This window comes from Tiliqua scincoides, chromosome 3 (genome assembly GCF_035046505.1).
Source record: "Tiliqua scincoides isolate rTilSci1 chromosome 3, rTilSci1.hap2, whole genome shotgun sequence".
Classification (NCBI taxonomy): domain Eukaryota; kingdom Metazoa; phylum Chordata; class Lepidosauria; order Squamata; family Scincidae; genus Tiliqua; species Tiliqua scincoides.
The window spans coordinates 170,638,841-170,663,502 of NC_089823.1; the positions used below are offsets into that span (position 1 = coordinate 170,638,841).

Below are 24,662 nucleotides of genomic sequence, written 5' to 3' on the forward strand. Positions count from 1 at the left end.
CCAGTTGCTTGCTTCCTGCTATTGAAGTGCTCATTATATTATTGCATCTCATGTGTCTTTACCATTAAATTACATTCTGCACATCAATAAGGGGTCATGAAGCCTTTGCAGATCTGGGTAAGCAGAAAGCACATGATCTTTCATATTGAGAGTGGAGATAAGCAGCCTCTGCCAGGATGAACAGAAGTGTTTCACTTCTTGGAGAGTATCTATATCAGTGGTTCCCAACCCGTGGTCCAGGGACCACAGGTGGTCCATGAGACCCTAAGAAGTGGCCTGCAACGTCTGAGGAAAAAAAGGATGATCACTTCTGATCACTTCCAGTGTCTTGCCAAGTGAGCACTCCCCCACAGACCACCAAAGTGTTAGCTGTGGCTGTAGGCATCTCCGCCCTCTGGTCCAGTGCTTGCTGAAGTGACAGCTGAGGGAGGGTTCATTCTCCACCCTTTCTGGTAGTTGGTGGAGGAGCGCTCACTCAGTGAGATGCTTCCCCATGGACCACTAGAGAGGGCAGAGAATGCAAGCTGGCTTTTCAGTGTCTTGCTGAGCACTCCCCCATGGGTTACCAAACTGAATTCTATTTTTTGTGTGTGGTGGGGATGGAGGGGGTTACCAATTCCAGTGTTGACATAAGTGGTCTACAGGTTCCAAAAGGTTTGGAACCACTGAGCTATATGAAATCCCCATGGCACTGGCATTTTTGTGCTCACTAGGCATGACTGCTGACTCCCACCATATCCCTGAGATTTGTGGTGTCTAGCCTAATATTCAGTTTGCCAAATTTATCACTGTACTTTTTCCCACTTTTTTTACCCCAATCAACATTCAAGGCTGTATGAAACTTGTCTCATCAGATCTTATGCGGAATTAGATACATGACCATACTCAAACTTGGCAAGTCAAGTATGAGGCCTTTCAAGAGCATATGAGATAAAGAGCCAAATGTGATTTCTTGAAATTATCCAGTTCCACAAACATTTCATCAGCAAATGATTAAAAAATGCACAGAATCAGGTAAAAAAAAAAGATTAAAAAGCTAATAGCCAGAGGATGTTGGTTAACTTTGAAAAAGAACCCTGGTCAGAGTCCAAAAGGAAGAGGCTTTTCCCTTTAGATATGTCCATTAATACCACCCTACAACAAAGACTGTACATTGGCCCAGACTAAACAGTGCCTGTCAAAAAGTTCAGGGCCATGAGCTAAACCATTAGTTGAATGTACACTGCCCTCATTGATCAGATCAATAGCACTCAAAATGTCTTTTGCTCCTGAGAAAGGAAAAGAAAAAGGAAACCGAAGTCCTAGTAAATCAGTATGAGATGTGGGCTTCCCTAAGAAATAAAAAACATGTCCCAGTTCCATGAGTGCATGGGGAGTGTGTGCGTGTGCGCTCACGAATCATCACTATGCTGATCGCGCAATGTAAGCAGCGAGATCAGAGTTTGTTTGGAGCAGCCTGGAACATGAGAGCTCCTCCCCTGTGGGGGGATTGGAGGAGGGCAGGGAGCTGAGTGGGCTCAGAGGGCTCTTAGGGCACCAGCGCCCAGACCTCTTCCTCCTTTGCACGTGGACACAGTACTGACCCATCCAGCCCACCCTGAACTCCAGACAAGTGCAACTTCCAAAAAGGCCTCTCCTGCGCTGGATCCCACTTGCCAGCTGGTGTTTGGTTGCATAAGGTGGGGGATGGGACTTTGGAGGGGCACTGCCCAAGGAAAGTCTCAGGCTGCAGTCCAGGCACACTTTCCTGGGAGGGAGCTCAACGGAGCACAGGGGGACTCATTTCTGAGCAGACACACCTGGGAGTGGCGCTTAGTCCCTGGCACTGTGGCTGGAGGGGGACGGGCTGCTGTCTTCCAGCTTGGAGGCAGGTCTCGAGCCCCTGCCTTCTCGGGGTCACAAGCAGACATGGCGCTCACAGCTGCTGCTGCTCCCCGGGAGGGCGCAGCCCACCTGCTGTGAAGCCCACTGGGTTGCTGGTGAGGGGCTCCACAATCGCGTGGGTGCTGCAGGGCCCTCCCCGCCTGCCCAGGCAGTGGATCACAGGCAGGGATTGGGCCAGTAAGCAAAGAGGTAGAGTTCTGCCATTCCTGTTTCCAGTAAAATGACTTACATGATAGTACCTTTCCTAGCATGGGTATCAATTTTGCTGCAGAATAATGGTCGATGTATTCTTGCAGGTATTCCTTTCCAAATGCTGCCTTACAACAACCCTCCTCATCTTTCTTAGCTCCTGCACTAACGGAATGAAATGTGGTCTGTGCAAGCCCAAGCAACATTGCATTTTTCAAGAATATATGAATTCAAGAACAAGAGTTTTCTGGAAGAGATTTCTGTGTATGGATATCCAAGGAACTATAGTTAGTGCATATGTTCGCAGACATTACTGCCTCAACATCCTGGCACAGTCCCCAGAGCGAACAGCAGAATCAATGGGTCGCTAGGGAAGCATTGGAGCATGGGGTATATTGCAGCAGCATTTCTGTGCATGGAAAATCAAACCTACAACTCAGTGTTACCCAACACATATACTGACACGTAAGAAAGCCTGTGCTCCAGACTAGGCTTGTGTTATTCTGACTAGGTTCGTATCAAGGGAGAATCAGGTCCACAAGACCCGAGGCAAAATTTGGGTTCCATTATTTGATTGCAACCGCCTCCCCCAGTTCAGAAAACCCTCTGGTGCAATTCCATAAGCAGCTGCATCTTGCCCTGCCATCCTGTTCAGGCATACAAAACAATAACACAGTTCTGGGAGTTTCCTGTCCCTGGGACAAACATGAGAATTTAGGCCACAAAACAGTATGCCTCTGGCTCTTGGCTTGCTCTCATAAACCCCATTGACAATTTAAACAGAGCACTAGACTAAATGAATTATTTAAAAAAAAATACCTAGGCACAACTTTTCCAAGCTGGGTCACAGAAGTAAATGGCTATCGCCATTCTAGAAGACAGAGAATGGGAGACTGAAACTCAGTAAGTACCATCTCCTAACAATAAGTTACACTGGGATAAGCTCACTCCCCAAAAGCTCCCACATTTGCTTATGGCCAAAAGCTTTAAAAGTCTGGCCGCAGAACCACAATGTTTGCATTCCGCTAACTTGGTGTGTTTAAGGATTACCTGTTTGTGCTGCATTGTGTAGTCCTATCTCCTTAACAACCTTGGAACCTGTTAGAGATAATTGGGCAAAACACAGAGATAGCAGAAGTGCAAACCGGCAGCTGCAGTGTGTGGTGCTCAGAGCACAGGGAAGAACGCCAAAAAAAGGAGGCAAGACCCAGGGAAGTACCAACACCAGAGTCTATTTACAGGCAGTATTTACAGGTAGAAGGCAGTTCCAGAAATCAGCAAGCAGAGGCAGTCCAGCAAACAGTCCAAGTAGTCAGTAAATCAGGTATCCATCCAGCAGAGATTCATGCAGCAACTCACTCCTACAAATCACCCAGTGGAGTGTGCTTGTTGGCCATTTATACTCCTGTCAGCAAATGGGAAAGGCCATGACCTCATCCCTGAGGAATGTCATTGCATCATCTTGGGTGGGGACTGTATTAGCTTTTCCCATCTCTCCTTGTTCTGTGCAATGACTCAGCACTTTACCCTGATTGGTCCTTGCCCCATTGTCTGACAGGTATGCTTACATTTGCTTATACACAGCAGCAGTCTGGTAGGCCTGCCTTATCCAGCCACCAAATTGCCTTGCTGTATGGGGCACATACTGTAACAGAACTTTTGTGCCAGCACAGGCACCCAGCACAGGAATCTAACCTCTTAGACCTTCTTTCTTCTCTGTGTTCCTGTCTTTCCCATACACCTCCCCCCCCCCCAAAAAATGAACAAGCTGCAGCCTGTTGACGTCTCCAGCAAGATCCTCTTGAATCTTCCCCTGGGAAAGTTCCTTTGGCTCCTTAGTCTTGCATCCCACTCCTTGCCCAAACAGGATATTGCCTTGTGCTCACTGGGTTTGCATACTGAACCCTGTATTGCCTTCCCTGAACATACAGTGCTATCCTAACTTGTGCTGCAACAGGCAGGAGTGGGACTGCGCTGTATCCAGCGCAAGTATGGGGCTGTCTAAGGCCTACCTGAGGCAAAGAGAAACTTTTCCCCTTAAGCCGGGAAGAGTTGCAGGAGCCCCAACGGGGCTACTCAGTTCTGTGCCACCGAAATCAGTGGCGCAAATCCAAGCAGCCTGGAGCTGTCCCAGGCTCCCCAGGAATGGGGCTAGGATTCGGCATAAGTGGATCCAGCCAAGCTCACAAGTCAGCTGCATAGGTTGGTCCATGTCCACCACATATGCATGTTATTTTACACCTCAAAAACATTTATAACATCAGCCTTTAGACTTTAGTTTACTATGACAAGGCTTGGGAATCACTATGTCAATAAAAAATAATCACATGAATTTAATGCATGAGAAATTCACCTTGCCTTGTCCTTTTTTTCTTCTAGCAATATCCATGTGCTGGTTATGTCAGACAAGATCAGAGTACTTGCAGCATCTGTTACTCTAGTCATGCGCACAGAAGAAAAGTAGTTGGTAACTATTCTCTTTGAGTTTTTAAAATATTCTCTTTTTTTGCTGTAGTTGTTGGCAAAGAAAAAAATTATAAAGAATGTTTATAAAATATTCTAATTTTAATTAGAATTTTTTGCACTGTCCACTTTTTGCAGAACAACAATTTATAGATTTTGTGTTTTGCATTATAAAGCAGCCCTATAAATAGAAATCATAGCGATGGTTAACCTCCTCCAGACATTTAGTTTTTGAATCTAAGTAGTCATGTCAGCTTACTATGAATGGAAAATATCCGGTACTTATAGGACCCTTTTTAACTGAAAACACAGACTCCCATACCAAAGACTGGGACCAGTTCACACACAGACCTACAGATAAAACAGAGCCCAGCTCAGAGCTGTGAAGTAAGAAAAGTGAGCAACATAAGACTATTGCTTGGAATACACCAAGTTGCTTCACAGCCCAATCCTGAGCTGCCCAGTGCACAGGGCTCCTGCTGCACCAAAATTACTACAGCAGGATCCTGAGCGCGCCAGGCAGCCACCAGCAACTCCTTGGAGGAAGGGGACTTTCATTCCTTTCCCCAGGTAAGGAAAGTAGCCCTGCAATGGGGCTACTCGATTCTGCAGTAGCTCTTTAGCTCCCTCCCCTCCCACACCTTCCTCCCACATCCCACCTACCCTGGAGCACCTTCCCCCACACCCCCACTCACCTCTCTGCCACCCGGCAGTCTGGGCAAGCACTGGGCAATGGAACATAGGCCAAGTGCTGTGGCTGGCCCAGCACTGGTTCGTGCTGGGTCCACAGTACTGCTCACTAACATGCCTTACAGCACGTTTGCAACAGTGTGCACAGCAGTAAGCCATCACGAAGCACAGGACCAACTTACAGCCCAGTCCTGAGCTACCCAGGGCACAGGGCTGCGGTGGCGCCGAAAATGGCTGCTGCCACATCCTGCATACTTCGAGCAGCCGCGGGCAGCACCTTGGGAGAAGGGGACTTTCATTCCCTTACCCTGAATAAAGAGAGTAGCCCCACAATAGGGCTACTCGACTCACCACCAACGAAAAGGTCGGCGGTGAATCAAGTGGCTCCATGTCGGGTGGTGAGCCCAGGATTAGTCTCTTACAGCCCAATATTATCAAATGCCCTATGCTGCCTATACCGCTGTACTACAGGAGCAGGGGTGGCAATCCCAGAGGACTTCTCTGGGTAAGGGAGCATTCCCTTACCTGGGGATAAGCCTTTGCTGCCTGAGTGTGTCAACTTGAACCTGCACCAGTGATACCGTTGATGCAAGTGGACCCTAGAAGGCAGATTCAGGCTGGGAACTGGACAGGATATCAACAGTGTCACTGCTACCATTACTGCACCTGCCCTCCATCTGAATTCCTCCCTGCCCCTCCCCACAACATACTGAGGCCTCCCAGGGACTCAGAACACCCTCAGAATATGGCCAGAGCCGTGCTATCCAGCTGGGTTCAGAGGTCTGGGTGTCCTGACTTGTGGATTTGTTTATCAGCAAGTTTTGGCTTCCACAGGGATTCTGGGAACAGAGTCCTACGAATGCCAAGGCATATCTGTATATAATAATAATAATAATAATAATAATAATAATAATAATAATAATAATAATAATAATAATAATAATAATAATAAAACATTTATTAGGATTGCCAGTTCAACATTCTCCTGAAAGTTTAAAGTTGACTGTGAACTGTTAAAAGGAGTAAGCAGACAGGCAACAGGTGGTAATAATCAAAATATGTATGATATGCTAATTAACTATATTTGTGTTAAATATAAACACAGATTGCAGACTTTAAGGCTAAGGTAGTGCTCTGTGTGTGTGTGCACACACTTCACATATATGCATTTATTTAAAAAGCATCTTTTTAAAAAGCAGCATTTTCATTTCCAAAGCCCAAAAATGTATTCTTGAATGAAAAATCTATATGATTATTCTTAAACACAGCACAACAGCTTGTGAGCTGTCCTTTGCATTACCAGCTAGTTCTTTTTGTAACACAATATTCATATCAGGTAGAGAAATGGATACAGCTGACATTTATTGTGACAAAGTAAATGATGTTTTTATGTGCTGCAGAACCTAAATATGTACAGCAATCACATCACAGGATTCCATCTGCCTGGAAGAGATAATTTTATATCATCTTTGTATACCTGTCAAATTGTATTGTACATCTATCAACAATAAATCCAATCATCACTACAATGGAAAGCTTATAAAGCCATGAAGACTGAATTGGACCCCCCAAAAAGGTAAAGAAATTTTACTATACAAGCATGATTTTAATTTGCCTTCATTTTCTATGTATTTTGTCCCCTTTGACATAGAGTCTAACAGGTGATAAATCAGCCACCTTGTCTGGGGCATTAGGAGATTGTAGTGCTATGTTTTGCATCTCTATTGAAGCTTATATCATTTCGCTTAATAACTGGGACATTACATAGTCTTAAATCACACAGCTGTCTCCCTTTCTGCTCTGTGACCACTCCTGTGGCTCTGAACATCCAATATGAGGAATCATTCTTCATGGCAACCTCTCTGTAGCTGCAAGCAAAGCAATTTAGAAAACACTTTTATGGAAGCAACTTCTGTATAGCGCTTGTTATGAATTGCTTTGCTATGACAACATCTACAAAATATTCACTTTAACTAATTCAAATGGGTTATCAAATTACCATGATGTAAACAGGTAGAAAAGTGGTTTCCCATCAATAAATCCATTATAAAACTAGCAACAAAACAGGATTATTTGCTCAAGCTCTATTTAGCCCTGCTACTCCAGCACTATGTTCTTACAGCCGAAACCTTAAAATGCAGTTCACTCAATTCTTTTAGTGTAATTTATTAATGCTGAGCACCTAATGTTGCCTAGTTTTTTTTAACCGAGGAGAATGGAACAACCAAATTTGCTCATGTAAAAAACAATGTTTATGGAGATAAATCCAAGTCTTTGTGCAACAGAGGCTGCAATCCTAACCAACTTTCCAGCACTGACACAAGGGCAATGCAACGCTGAGGTAAGGGAACAAACATTGCCTTACCTTGAGGAGGCCTCTGCGACTGCCCCCCAGCTGCAGCATATGCCCCACTGGCATAGCTACGCCAGTGCTGGAAAGTTGGTTAGGATTGCACCCAGAGACACACAATAGTGATATATTTAACATTCAAAATAGATTTGATGCAACACTGCATGTCTTGTATTATGAAAGGTCTATGCAATATATACATTCAATTTTAGGGACTAATCAATATAAACCGGTGGCCTGGGAACTACCACTAAACTACAATGACAGATAAAGAAAAATGCACAAGCGATTTTCCATTTTGTTAGTTACAGCAAAGGGATTCTTTTAAGGCAATATGATAGCCTGGAAGGTTGAGGGAGGCATGATTACATCATTATGTTACCCCCAAACTTCCGGAACGTCATTCTTCTTCAAGTAAGCAACTAGGTGGTACCCACCCCAGGGACACCTCTGTATGCAGAGAATGAAGCATTGCAGGAGCAAGGGGCCAATCAGATAAATCTCCTGATAAAAGACTGAGTATAAAGGCAGAAAGAGAGTTTTGAAACTAGTCTATAGAACTAGGTGGTAGGCTGGATCCACCTGAGAGGGGGCAGCTGGAATTGCTTTCCCTAGAAAATGAGTGCTTGGAAAGGCAGCCCACAAAGGATGGCTGTCTAGCCCATGTTGGTACAGCAGCTTTAACTGCACTCAGGGGAGAAAGAATGGGAAGTGAGGAGAAAGTGGGGAGAAAGAATGGGAAGGAGAGCACAGAAAGGAGATGGAAGCAAGGGTTATTAGGATTGTCCAACCAGGTCTGCTGCCCAACACCACCCTTGACTCACAGCTTCCACTTCTGCTATGTGCAAGCACTCTCCTTGCAGCCAAAGGGGCAAAGTAAGGAAGCAGATCCATCAGGCTCTGTCCACTGCAGGCTGGAGAGAGGTGGTAGCGGATTTGGGGTGAAGGGCAGCCCTAATCTGCCACTCTCTCCACACTCTACATAAGCAACATCTTCCACTCCATGGATGAGCCAGTCCTTTCACTGATCCTTGGTGCCAGCTTGGCATGGTGGTCATTGGATTGCAGCTGGAATGGGGGAGGCTTCATGCAGCACCAACAAGTCAACAAACAATAGATCAATAGCAAGGCAGAATGAAAGTGAGAAATGGAGACATGAAGGTCTAATGACCCACGTTTCTATATTTTTTTTCCCATAGAATCCTATGGGATCCTTTATGGAGAAAACTCAGCAAAGAACATCTTTGTTAGTTGACTGTCCTTGATGGGAGCTGCCTTTGTCTTTGCACCTGGTTGAGGTTGAAGTAGCTAGCTCAGAAGGTATGTTGGCTCATTAACATGAACATGGCTCATTTAGCAAAAGAATGGTGAGGGCAGTTAGAGCCCCTCAGGAAAAGGGAAGTATTTTTAAATTCATTTTGCTATGTAAATAGTTTGTTTTTTTTAATCTTTGTTGAAAAATAAAATGATGATTAGCTACAGGCTTTCACATTCCCTTTTCCCTCCTCACCATTCTGTATTTCATGGAAACCATAATTTGCCATGACAAATTGGGTAAACTACAGTTACTACTAATCATGGTTTGCCTTCAGAAACAGAAATCATGTTCTGAAGTGGAGACATACTACGGTTAATGGTAACTGCTATTTGCCCAATGTGGATGCCGGAGACCAGGTAGTAGAGTGGGGAACTGGGAGACAAGGGTAAAGAAAGGAGGAGCAATATGAAAGCTTGCTGCTAATTCCTGAGATAGTCAACTGTGGCTAAAACATTTGAACTTAAGTTGTGGTATGGTCAAGACCTATCTACTACCAAAGCTTTAGGTGATTCAGAGCCCAATCCAACCCCTCCACACTACAGCTTGCAGCCACGCAAAAAAGACACATGCTACATGATACGATGAGGGAAGCGACATGAAGGCAAATGAGAGATAAGTAAAAAAAAACATTTTTACTTACCTCCATGTAAGCCCTCAAACTGTATGTGTCTCCTCAGACATACATGACCCATTTTGTTGGTACATGTACAAGGAGAGAAAAGGGGCCAGGAGGATTTAAAGAGGGTTTAAGATCAGGTGTACATGACTGTCACTGGGTCCACCCCTCCCCTCCCTTCCCTGTCCCCAGTTCCTTCTACCAATTACCTTGTTCCTTCCTGTCACCTATAGCCTGCCCCCACCGTTGATTTACTGGCACTGGGGGATCTGGGATGGCCAATGCCACACGGCTAGCACCATTCACTATTTACAGCACCAGCCAGATAGCGTGTGATAGCAAATCACGATTGACAATACTGTAAGTTGGACTGTGCTGCTAGAGCATGAGTTCTGACAGTGCAGCCTGATGATAGGATGGGACCATCAGTCTCCAACAATATGAACTCGATATGGTCTGCAAAGACATTAAGACCAAGAAGTTTAAAAAAAATTACAGATTACCGTATCTTCACATATGTGACAATGACACTTGGCTCATTATTACGGATTTGGGAAAGTTTGGCTCATGACTGCCATTTCATCCCTCTGGACAAATTGTGTTCTCAAAGGGCAGATATAAGCAAGATCAACATCAGCTTTTCCCCAGGGGGCTGGGGGATAAGAATAGGCCCTTGGTTTGGCTGTTCTTGTCTTAAGAGGTGACTAAGCAGCCACCAGGTAGATGGGACTCCTTAGCCTGGGAAGGCAGCTCATCTGAGAGAAGGAAAACTCTGATCCCAAACCTCCACTGCCTTGTGGCTACATGAGGCAAAATCCATTGCCGGAGTCCCTGAGGCAGTTCATGGCTGAACGCAGTCACGTTCTGGCAACTCCTGTGACGCCGCTGGAACCAACCGTATTGGCTTCTGCCTTTCCATTGGACCATTTCAGCGACGTGGAGAGGGGGGATTTGCTGCATGGGTAACAGCCTATCCTCCATACCTACTTTACCCAGGCTTCACGCACTGGAGAGGACACTCTGTTCCAGAACCACCATTCAGAGCGCGATACCATAGTCTTCCGAGACTAAAGGATGCCAACACACAACATCAGCTTACTGAATCATAGATCCCTTAGTACATAATGTTTGGATAAATGCAGTTAAAATCCAGAAACTACAGAACTCCAACATGAATCCTCTAATGCTTTTCTTTTGCAGAAAGTTAATATCCATTAGGGAGAGTAACCTTATAGCGTTATTCTGGAGTGTGCAAGTACTTCTATTAGACCTTGCAATCAGTGGCAATCAAATTAGTGTATGGATATTTTCTTTAGAAAGGATCATCACAGGCACTTGTTAGCTGCACTTCTCCAGGTGGGGATCATTTATCTAATGTGATTTGTACAGCCTGTAATACAGCAAGATAAATAAGATGGTTTTGGAGCTGGGAGACGATAATAATTGAAGACATTGTAGCAGAAGGTCAAGTAACTTTTCCAGGATAATCAGGAACTAGAAAGACACGGAATTAGAAATGTGTGTCTGCTATCTGGTTCCTCTCAGAATTTCTAAGGATGACTCGTACAGTAGTTTCAAAATATTCTGAAGTTATAGGTAATGGAAACAGTATGACAAGCTAAGTAAACTAAGGGCCAGTTCAGTGTACACAACAAACATTCTGTTTGTGAGTTCCCTTTTTAAGTGATCAGAGATCAGTGATCTAAATCCAAACATTGGAATTTTACATTTCCAAACAAATGCAGTTTTTATCATTCCAAGAGCAATGAAAGGAGCAGGCACCTTCCATTTTTCTTGTGAAGAATTGATTCTGCCACTAGAGAAGTGATTTTCAAACTCTCAGGGAGAGTTTGAGCCGCTCAGAGTTCTCGCAGGGGTGGGAGGAGGCAGCGGCGCTATCCCCAGGAATGTGCCGCTCAGGAGATCGCTTCCACTTTAGCGGAGATAGGGCGCAATCGCTCTGCTTTAGCTTTCAAAGCCCCCTCCTCCCTGCTTCCAGGTTGCTCCCGCCCCTTAAGGTGAAAGTGGCCAGGGCCCATAGGCCGGGGCGTCAACTGATGCCCCAGTTTGAAAAGCCCTGCACTAGAGAAAGAAAGGGACTTTGATTTCAGTCAGAACTATTTTATCTGCTACCAGTTTGAAAACTTCTGACAAATCGAAGCAATCAGCTGTACCATTAAGTAGGAACAATCCAGATTAATCCTATAGTTAACTGCTTGAAACACTTTTGCCAACAGAGGCCTCATGAGAGTTAGTAGAAGTGAATGCATCTCAGATTCCTGTTCATCTGTGGCAGGACCATGCAACTTCAAGAACTCTTTACTAAAGATACAAATGAAAAACAAAAGGAGGGTTTGAGAGTATTAAGATGTTTCCCCAACCTATTCTTTCTTTTCAAGTGTTCAGTGGTTTGATTGTGCAATTAATTAAAATACATAAATTGCTATAGCTTGTCAACAGACCACTATTTTTATTGGGCCAACCAGTAAAACCATGCTCTGTCAATTATGAGGGAACTGAAAAGCCAGTAAACCCCCAAATCTTCCAGGTACCACCTACTACTCACTACATTCTGCCAGGTTCCATCCATAAACCACTTGGTTCTGTCCTGAGTATGCTCTTGTCCTGACCTGCCACATTCAGCCCCCAACCTGTCAGTTGCAGTCTTGCCTCTGCCCTGCTCCAACTAACACTCATGTCTTATATGAGGGGTGATTGTGATGGGGTTAGCCCAGGTATTGGCCACATTCATCAGAGCTCAACCTGGCTGTACTGACCTAATCTTTTAGGATTGGTAACAGAGGTAGCAATGGGGTTGCTGTGGGTGTCTTAGGAGACACTTTGCATTTCAGTGGAACTCTGCGGAAAAATCGTAAAAGGAATAGTAAAAGGAATACTTACCATTGTCAAGTAAAAGCTGACAATGGTAAAAGCAATTTCTTCATACACAGGGGAACTAAGAGATGTTGGAGAACAACCAGGAAAGAGAATGATACATCCACTGAATTATTAAATGTAACTAATAATATCAAGCCTTACACAAATTTTTATCAAAACATACCTGTATTTTAATAACCCCAGGTATGTAGATGCAATAATGTTCAAAAGATCAAGATTTACATTATAATCTCTCTTTCTCTCTCCCTCTCTTTCTCACACACACCCACATACACACACAATCCCCTAGCCTCCTCACCCAAAAATTGTGCCTGATTGTAAAGGGTTAATATTAAATGATGAGAACAAAAAAAATGTTAACATTAAAAAAAATACAGCAGTTAAAAGAAACTTGACTTTTGACAAAGATTTTTTGTGTTTTGTTTTTTAATTTACTTTTATATTTGCAGTAATAGAGACATTGCTAGAAGATACTGCTGACTTATGAGCTCTGGATATTAGTACTAAAATGCATACTTGGGAGGGGAAAATGCCCCATAGTAAACCAAATGTAACATATGTAAATGAGTATTTGAACTGTACAGCTATAACATGAACAATCCCAGAGTGCAGCACCCAAGCTGTTGAGTGAAAAGACCACTTTGGAGCAGCTACTTAAAATTAGGAAACACAAAACAATGTAGACTCAAAATGCTGCAGTGATGCAGTAGTAATTCAAGTTTGCAGATGCTGAACAAGAAACATGCACATCACACACACACACACACACACACACACACACGCCAGTAAATTTTCAAAGTATGTATGCAATAGTAAATTAGGAAAGACTCCTAGCACATGGAGAATCACACTTTACTGTATAGCATCATTTATACAGCCTCTTGTCTGCAACCAAAGTGAATTGCAGTACATCAGTCTGCATAAGAATGTCTTGGGTTTCTGCTTAATGCAGAGCATTTACGAAATCACCATTAAACTAATGTAAGGTGTAGCTTCTCCATGGTAGTGGTGCTTGTGAATGAATTGAATTTAAAAAAAGCACAATGGACTGTTATAAAGGTCCTCAGCACTCTGGTTGTCACAATAGAACATAAGGAACAAAATAGTACCTACGTGCTGGTGAAAAGCAGAAGAAATGGTGACTCAATCCAGGCTATTCCATGATTGATATATTTTTATAACCTGTCTCTTAATAAGCATCTAAAGAGCTAACATTTTAAACCAAACACTTATACAAGAGGAGTGGTTAGCCAGGCAGATGGGCATCCCTGCCATTCCACTACTGCCCCAGCTAGCTACCCAAACTGGCTGCTTCATCCAGCCTCATAAGGCGGCTAACCCTTAGAGCAGGGGTCTCCAAACTTTTTGGCCAGAGGGCTGCATCAAATATCTGGCCTGGTGTGGAGGGCCGGGAAAAAAATTTAAATATAAAATTTAAATAAATAAATTAGAGATGGAACTTAAATGAGTGAATTAATGAATGAATGGTCTCATTCATTCAACCTCTCTGGCCCTCAGAACACCCTCCAGACACAATCAGAGCACAGTTCTGGTCATGTTCAGTTGAGTGGGCCAGAGGCTTTCAGGGGACAAGAGGTTGGCCACGGGCCGAAAAGAGGCTTGCCGCAGGTCACATCTGGCCCCCGGGCCAGAGACCCCTGCCTTAGAGAAACCTATCCTCTACATGACACAGAAACTGGGCCCTCTGTGAGACCACCCAATGACTTAGCTCCAGGGGCATCACTAGGGGAGTACAAATCAGGTGATTCGCATGGGGGAGTGACACCAATACTGGCCAAAATTTTTAAAATCTTGGTACTTCCAAATAATACTATCAATCAATGGGTAATGTCATGCAGAATGCAATGAAACAAAACACAGTAAAAGACCTCTACTCTATCAAAAGTTATAGCCAAAAAACCAATGGGGTGGGATAATGATGCATCACCATGCCCACTGCCCAGGGCATTGCACTACCCACTGCATGGAAGGAGGTTCATCATTGGGGTGATGTACTGGTCTCCCACACTGGTGCAAACCCTAGTGACGCCACTGCCTAGTTCATTAGAGTCTTGTCATCTTTTCTTGAGGGAGAAAGGCTCTTGTGAAAGAGTGTCACATCCCCAATTAATTTAGCATTTCTGTATCAGAAAGAAACAGGTTGTGTCTTGATGTCCAACAGTACAATGATAAATAAGTAGGACTAGTGAAAATAACTAAACATCTGTCCATATCTTTAATGAGAACATTCGATTTTTATGGATTCACAGATTAATGCATTTCTTCCCAAACTATAGTTTTGCTTAGCACTTATGGTCTTAGAACATACCATTTTCATTGCCTCATGAACTCACTAAACATTCTATTACAGTGCTTCTCAACATTTGTCCACCTTTTCAAAGCACCACTGGAAGTAACTGGTGATGATATCACCACCAGTTATTTCTGGGTTGGGAGGCCAGATGCGATGTGACCAACACCATTAAGATGCTCTGGGTGGATGGAAGGGTTTTTTCGAGAGTGGAAAAGCATGCTTTTTGGAGCTCTGTTGCATACCTGGTTTCACTGCCAGGCGGCAGGGGTCGCATGAGTACCATCAGACACAATCACAAGTACCACTGGTGGTACCCATGCCACTGGTTAAGAAACACTGTTCTATTCCATTAAACCTGGAGCATCTTGTGCACTTTGCATCTCTCATTTCAAATCAACAGTCTTTACTCTTGGATTACAAGGCTGACTTTTTTTCAACTCTGTTGTTCAGTTCAGGGAAATCAGTCTCACCCCCTCCCTGTGATAAAGATAGCTTACTGACATACAAGGCAGCACTTAATATTCTCTGATAAAAGCTTGACAGGGAACACCACACTTCTTTTGTTTAACAGGCGTCGGTCAAAGGAAAGCACTGTAGCTTTCAGTTAGAGGTTTTGTCATGTCTTCCTTTGCTAAATACTATTATGTGCCTATTGTACAAGGTACTGTTGAGCCTATCCTTGCTGGGGCTTAATTTTTGCTTTTCCCATGTGCCTGCTCTCTAGCTGAAAAGATGACCTTGCATTTTCATTTTTAAGGGCTTTTGCTAAAACCCAGCTGTATTAAAAAGTGAAAGTTACAGGCTTTCACTTTTAGATATCATGTACTGGGCATCAGTACATCAGTAAATGGGCACACATGGGCATATGTACTGATTTTGAGCAAAGATTCATTTCATCTTGTCTAGCAAGAATAAAAACCCAGATCACACATGCTGATTGATTGGAATCTGTTTTCAACAATACCTTGAGAATCCAGCAGACTATGCATCTGCTTCCCTATGTGCATTTGTAATCTGGAAAAATATGCAAAAATGGACTGTGAAAATCAGGAACTGAAAAATCACAGTTGCAATTCGCTAGTTAATACCTTCGTATACTGATTCCTATTCTATTACTATTTGTTTCCATCATATAAATTATTTGGTTATTTATACTTGATTTCTATTTCTTATTTCAGTTTGGCTCATTGATCTTATGCAGTATTCTGTTCCACTCTGGCACAGAATCTGAACATTTTGCACTTTTAAGCTGTAACAGGTGCGCTCACCTGCCAAAAAAGGACATTAAAAAACAGTAGCTTTCCAGGTAGTCCACTATGACTGTGCTTGGTTTAGAAGCAGAAACATTTTGCTCTACAGTGTGGAACAGCCAGCAGAACAATCCAGAATGTGAAAATAGTGCTGAGGCAATCTTCTAAAAATGATTATCTGTGTGCAACTGTATTCATTTATTACTCTTGAACCTGTTAAGACTAACAAACAGATAATTTGAAGATAGTAAAGGGAGAGCATATCCAATTCTCATTCATATCTGCTGAAGTACATATTTCAGTAATGCTGAACTTGGCTGAGATCTCTAAGTAAATGACACACATTGCCACGACTGTTCCACTCATGAGGCGGACTGAAGCAGCCACTTTGAGGGGCAGGCTGGAGGCAGCGGTGAACCAGTATGGAGTGCCCTGCTACCTCTCTGACCTGCTGCCCACCCCGCACTCTGAGCCTTTTCTCACTCACTGAGAGAGCAAGAGGAAGATCAGGACAGCAGCAAACCACCTCTTCCTCCAGTTTCAGTGCCGCATCAATTGCAATGGCAGTGCTGGAGAAAAAGCAGCAAAGCACCACAGCAATCCCATTCTGATTGTTGTCATCAAAACAGAATTGCTCCACCTCCTCCTTGCCTTCCCAGCCACAGCCAGGTGGGCAAAAAGGTGGGAGACCTAGAGCTACCTCCCTTAACTTTATCTCCTCTACCTCCTGCTTGTTACTACCTGCCTGCATCTTCAAACAAGCAGGCTGAGAAGAGCATGATGGTAGTGAAAGAGTGCTCCCAGTTCACTCCATCCAGTCTGTTTGTTTGAATGTGGCCAGATGGCAACTTGTGGTAGGCAGCAAAGGTAAAGACATGGAGGCACAGGCAGAGGGTGCTCCAGGGTCACTACTCTGTATTCACCTTGCTCACCCAGTTGGTATTTTAACCAGCCAGATCAGCAAAGAGGAAGTGGCATCAGTGGTGGAGACAGGGTAAATATTAATGCACACAAGACTGAAAAAAAAGATGTGGGGCTGAAAATTAGGGTGCTGCCACAGGTATAAACTCAACAGTGTATACATGTGATGTGAGGTGCATGCTGGCAAAGGTGATGGACCTTCTTGGGCCACTCCCTGCAGGAAGTATTCACAACTTTTTTTTTAACCTCAGCTTTTGTTAGTATTTTTACTTTCAAGTAGCATAATCAATTATTTTAAAAATGGACCACATTGTAGGCAGAGTTGTTTTTTTAAAGAAGAGATAGTTTGGTACACTGAAACTCGAAAGAGGGAGAACACAAATATTCCTACATATTCCAAAGGTGCTTAATTCATTGTGCATTTGTAACAGCAGCTTTAAGGATGGAGGAATCTGTGTTCCACCATCACTAAGTGCTGCAAAAGCACAACAAAGCACACAGTGTGCTCAATATCATGCTGCCAGGACATCAGTGGAAAGGCTTGCACCTTCTCATTTGCTGGTTCTCCCTCTGGTACAGGAAGGTTAGGGAGCAGGGGTGGGGAGGGCAGAATGGGGAAGGAAGTAATGGGGATGAATCTGGCAGCAATTGTGTATGCCTGATCCTATCCCACTTTCCTGCAGCCTCCCCACCCCTTTTCCTCTTTGAAGTTGTGCTAGTGAAATTGCTAGCATAGGTTCAAGGAGACCCACTGCAGTGTAGAATACTTACAGAAGTGTAAGGGGAATTAAATCTCCTTTTGCCTCTGAAGCCTCCCAATCCAGCCCGTTTTGGGCACAGCAGTATCAGTACGGGAGAGGAAAGGATAGGACTGGACCCTAATGAGTTATACTTAATAGGCTGTCTGCTGACCTGCCAACCTGCAGAAAGCCCTGCCTTTCTATCATGAAGTACAGGTCAGCCCTCAATATCCATGGGGATTCTGTTCCTGGAACCCTTGCAGATGCCAAAATCTGCAGATAATTGAATCGTAGGATTTTGGGCTCCTTAAAACCTCTGAAGGTGAGCAGAGTTATGCTCCAGTTGCATTTGGAGAGTCCAGGTGGGCCCTCCCCTGTGGGTTTGGAACCTGCAGATTAAGAGATCTGCGGGTATCAAATTCGCAGATAATGAGGGTCGCCTGTACTATGAATTGGTTCCTCCATCACATGTTCACAAAAAAATATCCAGTAGTGTGGGCAGTTTCCAAGAAGTGATACAATGTGAGTGTGGGTATTTGCATGCTGATGTCATTCTTTCCACAAATTGGCTATGTAGCTCATCCATAGTTTGCAAATGCTAAAAACTATTATTGAAAGAAGGGAAGAATAAATTAGTATGGACTATGCATAGGTGACTCTGGGCTTGCAGACAACTCCTATATGGAATAAATGCATCTGACATCAGGGGGAAAAAAAGTCTTGTTCAGACATTCCCTTGGAGCACAGGCTAATACCCAAACCAGATGAATGTGGAAGAAGCTGTAGACAGAATGCTCTGAAAAAGTGACAGAAAACATTCAGACTGTCTTCTCTAGCCTTTCACATGCCATTTGGCATGCACAATTTTTCTGACCCACATTTAATTCATTTCTGCAAAGAAGATGTCTGATCAACATTCACATAGCTTTGCAGAAGACCATCTGGTGAATTCAGTTCTCAGTGTTTTGGAAATCGTGTTAATTGCAACTCACTGTCATGCATGTTAATGTAACACACATTAACAGAAAACTTGTCAATAGTTTGCCTATTAGCCTGTAACTATGGCTGAGTAGGGCTGAGCCAAATTGGGGTGTAGGGAACTTTTTGAGAATATTTTCCCTCCTTGCAAAACACTCCGTATGTAGAGATTTGAGGAATATGCATGTAAAAGCATGGGCAGGAATGATCACACACACACACACACACACACACACCCTTGCAAAGCCAACTCCAGAATGAGCCTCATCACAGCCCTAATTACCGTAGTTGCTGATTTGGCTTTGTTTCCCTGACCTCATATGAGCTTTAACTGGATCACTTCCATCTTAGTATCACTGGGAGCTTTACACCTGGGATAGCCATGGAGGCCCAATCTATATTTGAACTATAGTGGGGACGAAGAAGGAAAGCTTCTCCTGTTACCACTATAGTCGCTATCCACATTGGCTGAGACTGGGCTCAATGTGTTTCATTTTAACATAAATAGCACATACTGGAAGGTATAAAATAAGCTGTTTTATATGTATTTGCTTTGTGTGTGCTTCTTATAAATATATCAAAAAGGGATTTTCAAGCTTGGCCCATAATCTGCTAGTATTTTACAGTGATGCTGTTTTTCCTTTTTCTTTCTTTCTTTTTTTTTTTTTTTTGAATTTTCAAACATTTTTATATTATCTGCCTTAATTGTACTATAAGAAAGGATGGGGAAGTGTTGGTTTTGTTTTTTTATTTATATAGGAATTAGAACCTCCTCTATTATCACTGCTCCCTTCTACAAGTGTACTTTGTAGAAAACAGATTCACTACAACACTTCTATTCACTTTTTTCTGATTTCAGGGGAGAAAAAAACCTCCTTCCCCCTTCCAAAAATCATACCTAATCTAAAGAATGCAATCCTTCGTAAACACAGAAAGAGTTTAGGGAACTCTTCGTGCACATAGATATAACCAATTTATAGTATTTGTTAGGCTCCTCTGGATTTGTAACAAAACCTGAGTTTTGCTGTTCACATATTACTGTCTACTGGGATTGCAGCATCTCAGCCATCTCGTTAGTCTGGCATTATGCAATGTGGGGTCTGGCACTTAACTTCTGTGCCAGACTCGACATCACATAATGTTTAAGTAACTGTTTCAGGCACAATCCAAACTGCTCAGATTTCTAAACTGCTTAGCTTGCCCTTCAAGGATGTCAAGCACAACAACATCCCACCAGTTTTACTGTTCAAAATGTGTAGCAGCAGTCACTCTATGAGCATTGTCTTATGAATTGATTCACTTATACCACAGTGAAACAGTACAATCCTTCCATAACAATGCAATAAAGTTTTCACATAGGGAGTCACTTGCTTGAAAGTGTCCCGCTGCTTGAATGGTGCCCACATTTTTTTTTTAAAAAACTCACCACAGAGATTAAAAACTCTCTCTATGAACTGGTATACTTTGATATGGGGCATCATTTTCACACTCAAGGTACTTTTGACTCAGGAACGCTCAATGTGAAAAGTACGATCCTACAAGTGTATCAGGGGCTGTATTTTGAATTGGGCTGTAACTCAGGTTGATAGAAAAGGAGCCTACAAAACCAAAACAATAGCTCAAATCCAGAGATGCATGTGAAAACATCCACATATGTAGTGGAACATTTAACTTTCTTTTTTGAAATGCAAAACTATGTGCTTCATAGTTAATCAGTTCTAAACCATGACCCTCAATACAAGTTTTAGAAGAAGCAAGAAGTTGTACAACATGCAGGAGTGGCATGAAACTTCAGGTGACAGGGCAGAGTTTTGCTTCAAGACTCCCAACCTTGACATGTTGGCAACCTTCAGTCTTGAAAGACTATGGTATCGCGCCCTGAATGGTGGGTCCATGTTGGCAACCTTCAGTCTTGAAAGACTATGGTATCGCGCTCTGAAACATACAACATACCTTGACAACGTACAAATAAACAGAAAAGCAGGAATGTATTAAATTCCAACAATCTTTTCTAATAATTTAAATGAGTCCCAAAAACCAATGTCCAAATATCTATTTCATTATTTAATCCAGGGATGATTCTGTAGATTGTTTACATTAAAGAAGAAGGGGGGGGGGACAGGAGATAGGAAAGATCATCACAGATGAGTGGCCGAGACTTGTAGGGTGAGTATGAAATGTTAAAGTCCAGTATAAGTCCATGGACTGGTGACGATCCTTGAGCCATCAGCTGCTGGTCTGCAGCATAGCTCCTGTGGATTCCATCTTTTGCCTCTAGTCTTGCACCACCTCCTGTCTTCTGGGATTTCTTTAAAATAATTGAGAGAGATTCTGAAGGACTGTCACATGGAAGAAAGAAAATATTTGTTCTCTGAAGTCCCATTGAGCAGGACTAGATCTAAGGGTTTTAGCTGCAAGAAGAGATTTTGGTTGACTATCAGAAACAAAATTAATGATAAGAATTGCTAAACCCATGGAAGAATGGAACCCATTACTGAAGGAACTCCCTCACAAGAGGTCTTCACAAGCAGAGGTTCAGCAGGCACATTTTGGAGATAGTCTACAGAGGATTTTCCTGCTTTAAGCAGGGGTTAGACTAGATTGCCTTGAAGGCACCTTCCAATTCTGTGTTTCGGTAAAAAAAAGCAACAAAAACCCTTCCAAAAAACCCTTTTTTATTTTTTGTTAAAAAAACAAAAGCAAAATTATGTTTGCCACACAGAGCAGAACATTTACCATATTTTACTAAAGTCTTTCAAAAATGTAAAAAAAAGATAGACAAATTCTCCATTTCTGGTATTGTTGGCTATTCCAAACACCAACTATTGCTTCTTAATAAGCCAATTTCTCTGCCAGTTTCACTCAGTAATGACATTCTTCACTGCTTTTGACTGCAAAATCACTTCTGCTATAATAAAGAGAGATTTGTAATGAAGTAGCCAGTTCAAATTGCATAAGCACAAATTCAAAGCCAACATTCCTTGAGAATCACAACCTGAATTTCTTATTTCAGTTTTTGCCTGGCTTTATGGTCTGCTCATTTGTCCTGAGAAAAGGAGCAGAGGTTAAGAAATACCATTGGGCTGTGGGTGGGGGGGGGGGTAAACTAATCTCATTCTCTTTCTGATTTATGAGGAAAAAATCCCAAAAACGTATCACTCAAGAGAATAAGAATGTTAGCTTAGAGATTTCCAACCTGTCTTTTCAATCAGACGGGTCCTATAAGCTTTGTTGATTCTTCTTATAATGATTACCTGTCTCTCAGATTGAACTGCAACATAAACTGAATAAATAAAGGAGGCAATTAAGAAGCTAGCTATCAAGAAAGAATCTGGTATTAACAGACACATCACATTTCTTTGGCAGGCTGTACACTGTTACCTTCCCACAATGCCTGGATGGTTCTGCAGTTCTTTCTGCTCTTCAGGAGAGATGCTCCATTTTCAGAACTAACATTCAGTGGAGCCACTAGACAGAAAAAGGGCTGTTTATCCAGAAATATCACTGTTCTGACAGGATTTTTAAAACCTGAGAACATGCTCTCAAAAAAAGAATTCAGGCAACTATTTCATTGCTTCATTCAGGACTTTACAAACAAAAAATAATAATAATTGGATCTGCACTGTACTGAGCATTGTACTGAGTTGTCTACTATCGCCTAAATTCTGTCTTCAATTTCATTGTTTGTGGGGAGGAAATAACTCAAAATGGTGAATATTCTATTGTAAAATAATTTTCTGACCATACGTTTCAGAGCACACAATGTTTTTTAGCCATCTCATGAATCCTCACAAAACCCAAGTGACATAATTTAAGGAGAAAGTGTTAAGTCCTAACAGGCCCAGGTCCAATTAGAGTCTGTCCCAAGTGTGTGTGTGGGGGGGGAGAGGCAGGAGGGATGATCAAGGCCAGAGAATCTTATCTGCCCTATGGGAGCAAGACACCTCCAGACGGCAATGTCTACTGAAATGAGCTTTATTGATTCCAACATGACTTAAGAATATAATTAGACTGCTACATCCCTAACATTCACAGACACACACACACACACACACACACACACACACACACACACACACACACACACACACACACTTATTTGTCCCATTCTCTCACACAGGGTTGGCCATGCCTGTTCATGATTGCTACTCAGTCTGCACTGGGAGAACCATGATAAGACCATGTCTTCTGGCCTGTGGGTTCTCTTCTTTTTTCCTCTTAAGAGAAGGGAGAAGAGTCACTTTGTGTCTTCTGGGCCCCTCCTTCTGTCTCTTCTGCTCCTGGGTGGAATTTCCCTCTTCCCTGATGCACGTCCCTGGGTGACATGGCTCTTATCAGCAGGCCCAATGATATACAGATATACAGTGGCCTCTTTTTGACACATCCTGGTACTGTACAGAGCAATTCTGTGAGAATTGCCTGTTTTTCCTTGAGGTTGGCCAGTTCCAAGGGGCCTGTTTCAGTCAAGGTAATTTGGGGGCAATACAGTTTGCTTCCCCTTCTCTTAGGGCCCAAAATTTCCAGCACCGGTGCTGCAGCAATGTAGCCCCAAGGTAAGAGAACAACCTTACCTTGAGGAGGCCTCAGTGACTGCCCCCAACACCACAGGATGCAGTGCATACCCCATCAGCACAGCTGCACCAGCACTGGGAAATTGGATAGGACTGAGCCCTTAATCTCCAGCTTCCTCTCTCACTATCTGGTCCTGGTTCAGCCTTGCACAATCATGCTTTGACACATTCCAAACCTCATTACTACATTGCCAAATTTAGGAAAAATGCCTTTTGTTAGAAAGTTTTGAAGTAACAATCTCAAAATGGTTATCTGGCTCAAACAGAAGTACAGAGCTCCGCTGTCCATGAGGTCAAATGAGAGGGGTGCCCTAGGACCAGTAGCAGATGTTCCCCTCCATGCAACTGCCCTATTGTCTCTTCTCCTTTATGAGAACTAATACAACTTTTTAAAAGAGTTTTAGACTTCCACTTCTCTCAGAAAGGACAGATATTTGTTCATGCTCAGTTCTGGCATTGTCAGTCATGATGGTCAGTCAGCATGCACCTGCTCCCTGCTTCGATGTTCATATACATGCCAATGCTGCACCTGAAAGGGAGACTTTATTTGGGTAGACCTTACCAGTAATAGTAATACCAAACTGTTATTATGGATATGTGCGGGCCTAGAGATCTCAAGGACTGAATTTGGTCCCAAATTCTTACTCTGCTCACCTCTACAATAAAATCTCCAAGCCCTAAGGGGAAAAAAAGGATGTATCCAAGTAATTTCAAAACTCTAATTATCAACAAGAAGCTAAAACAATATGGCCCAAAAAACAGTGACTGAAAAACAAGAATGATTCAGGATATTCTGGATCACTAAAAACTCATAAAACAAATTGTTCACCCCACACATGATTAAGGAAACTAGCCCTAATGTACCCCAAGGAAGGGGGAGGGGTCATGACTTGTATGCACCAAGAGTGAATGTGTTTTTTAATGCATTGGGCCAACCAGATAATAGAAGAATTATTCAACCCACCCCACAATAAATGTATTAAGATGCTACAATATTCTTTGTTCTCTTTTGCCACTACAGACAAAATTACCCCTCTGGAATTGGTCACCTACATAAGTCAGAACCTATGATGCACATGTAACAGAACTCACTTTGGTTCAGCAGGAGGAAAAAAAAAAAGAGACAATTCAGTGAATTTTGAGAGTTTTTCTTTTGGTTCAAAATGCTTGAGACATTAAAGCAGACTTAAAGCCCTCTTCCTTTAGCACCATCTTCAAAAAACTAATTTCTTTGCATTCGCTGGCAATATTCTTAGTGCATACAAATGTGAAACACTAGCACCTCTGCCTTTGATATTTCCCAGTTACTTTCACTTCTTGTGATCAGCAAAAAGCAGTCAATATGGCAGTTAGCCAAAGTACTATAGTTTTGGAAGATTAACACTGATTTGCCCCGAGAGGAGGCAATCTTGCAGTTCATTTTCTTTTGGATATAAAATTTTCCATCCACTTTCTTAATGGCCTTATAGCTGTAAGTAGT

The 24,662-nt window shown here is 42.8% G+C and overlaps 1 protein-coding gene across 5 annotated transcripts in view; it reads right to left on the reverse strand.

Moving 5' to 3' along the window:
- Positions 1 to 24,662, reverse strand: part of DOCK1 (dedicator of cytokinesis 1) — a 484,421-nt gene that overhangs the window by 149,941 nt on the left and 309,818 nt on the right. Inside the window, exon 30 of one of the 5 annotated variants that reach the window (XM_066618886.1) lies at positions 20,846 to 20,919. The exons of the other annotated variants lie outside the window; for them this stretch is intronic. Within the exon in view, the coding sequence (XP_066474983.1) occupies positions 20,886 to 20,919 (34 nt within the window). The 3' untranslated portion in view covers positions 20,846 to 20,885. Of the gene's footprint in view, positions 1 to 20,845; positions 20,920 to 24,662 lie in introns of those variants that run through there. 5 annotated transcript variants of the gene reach the window in all.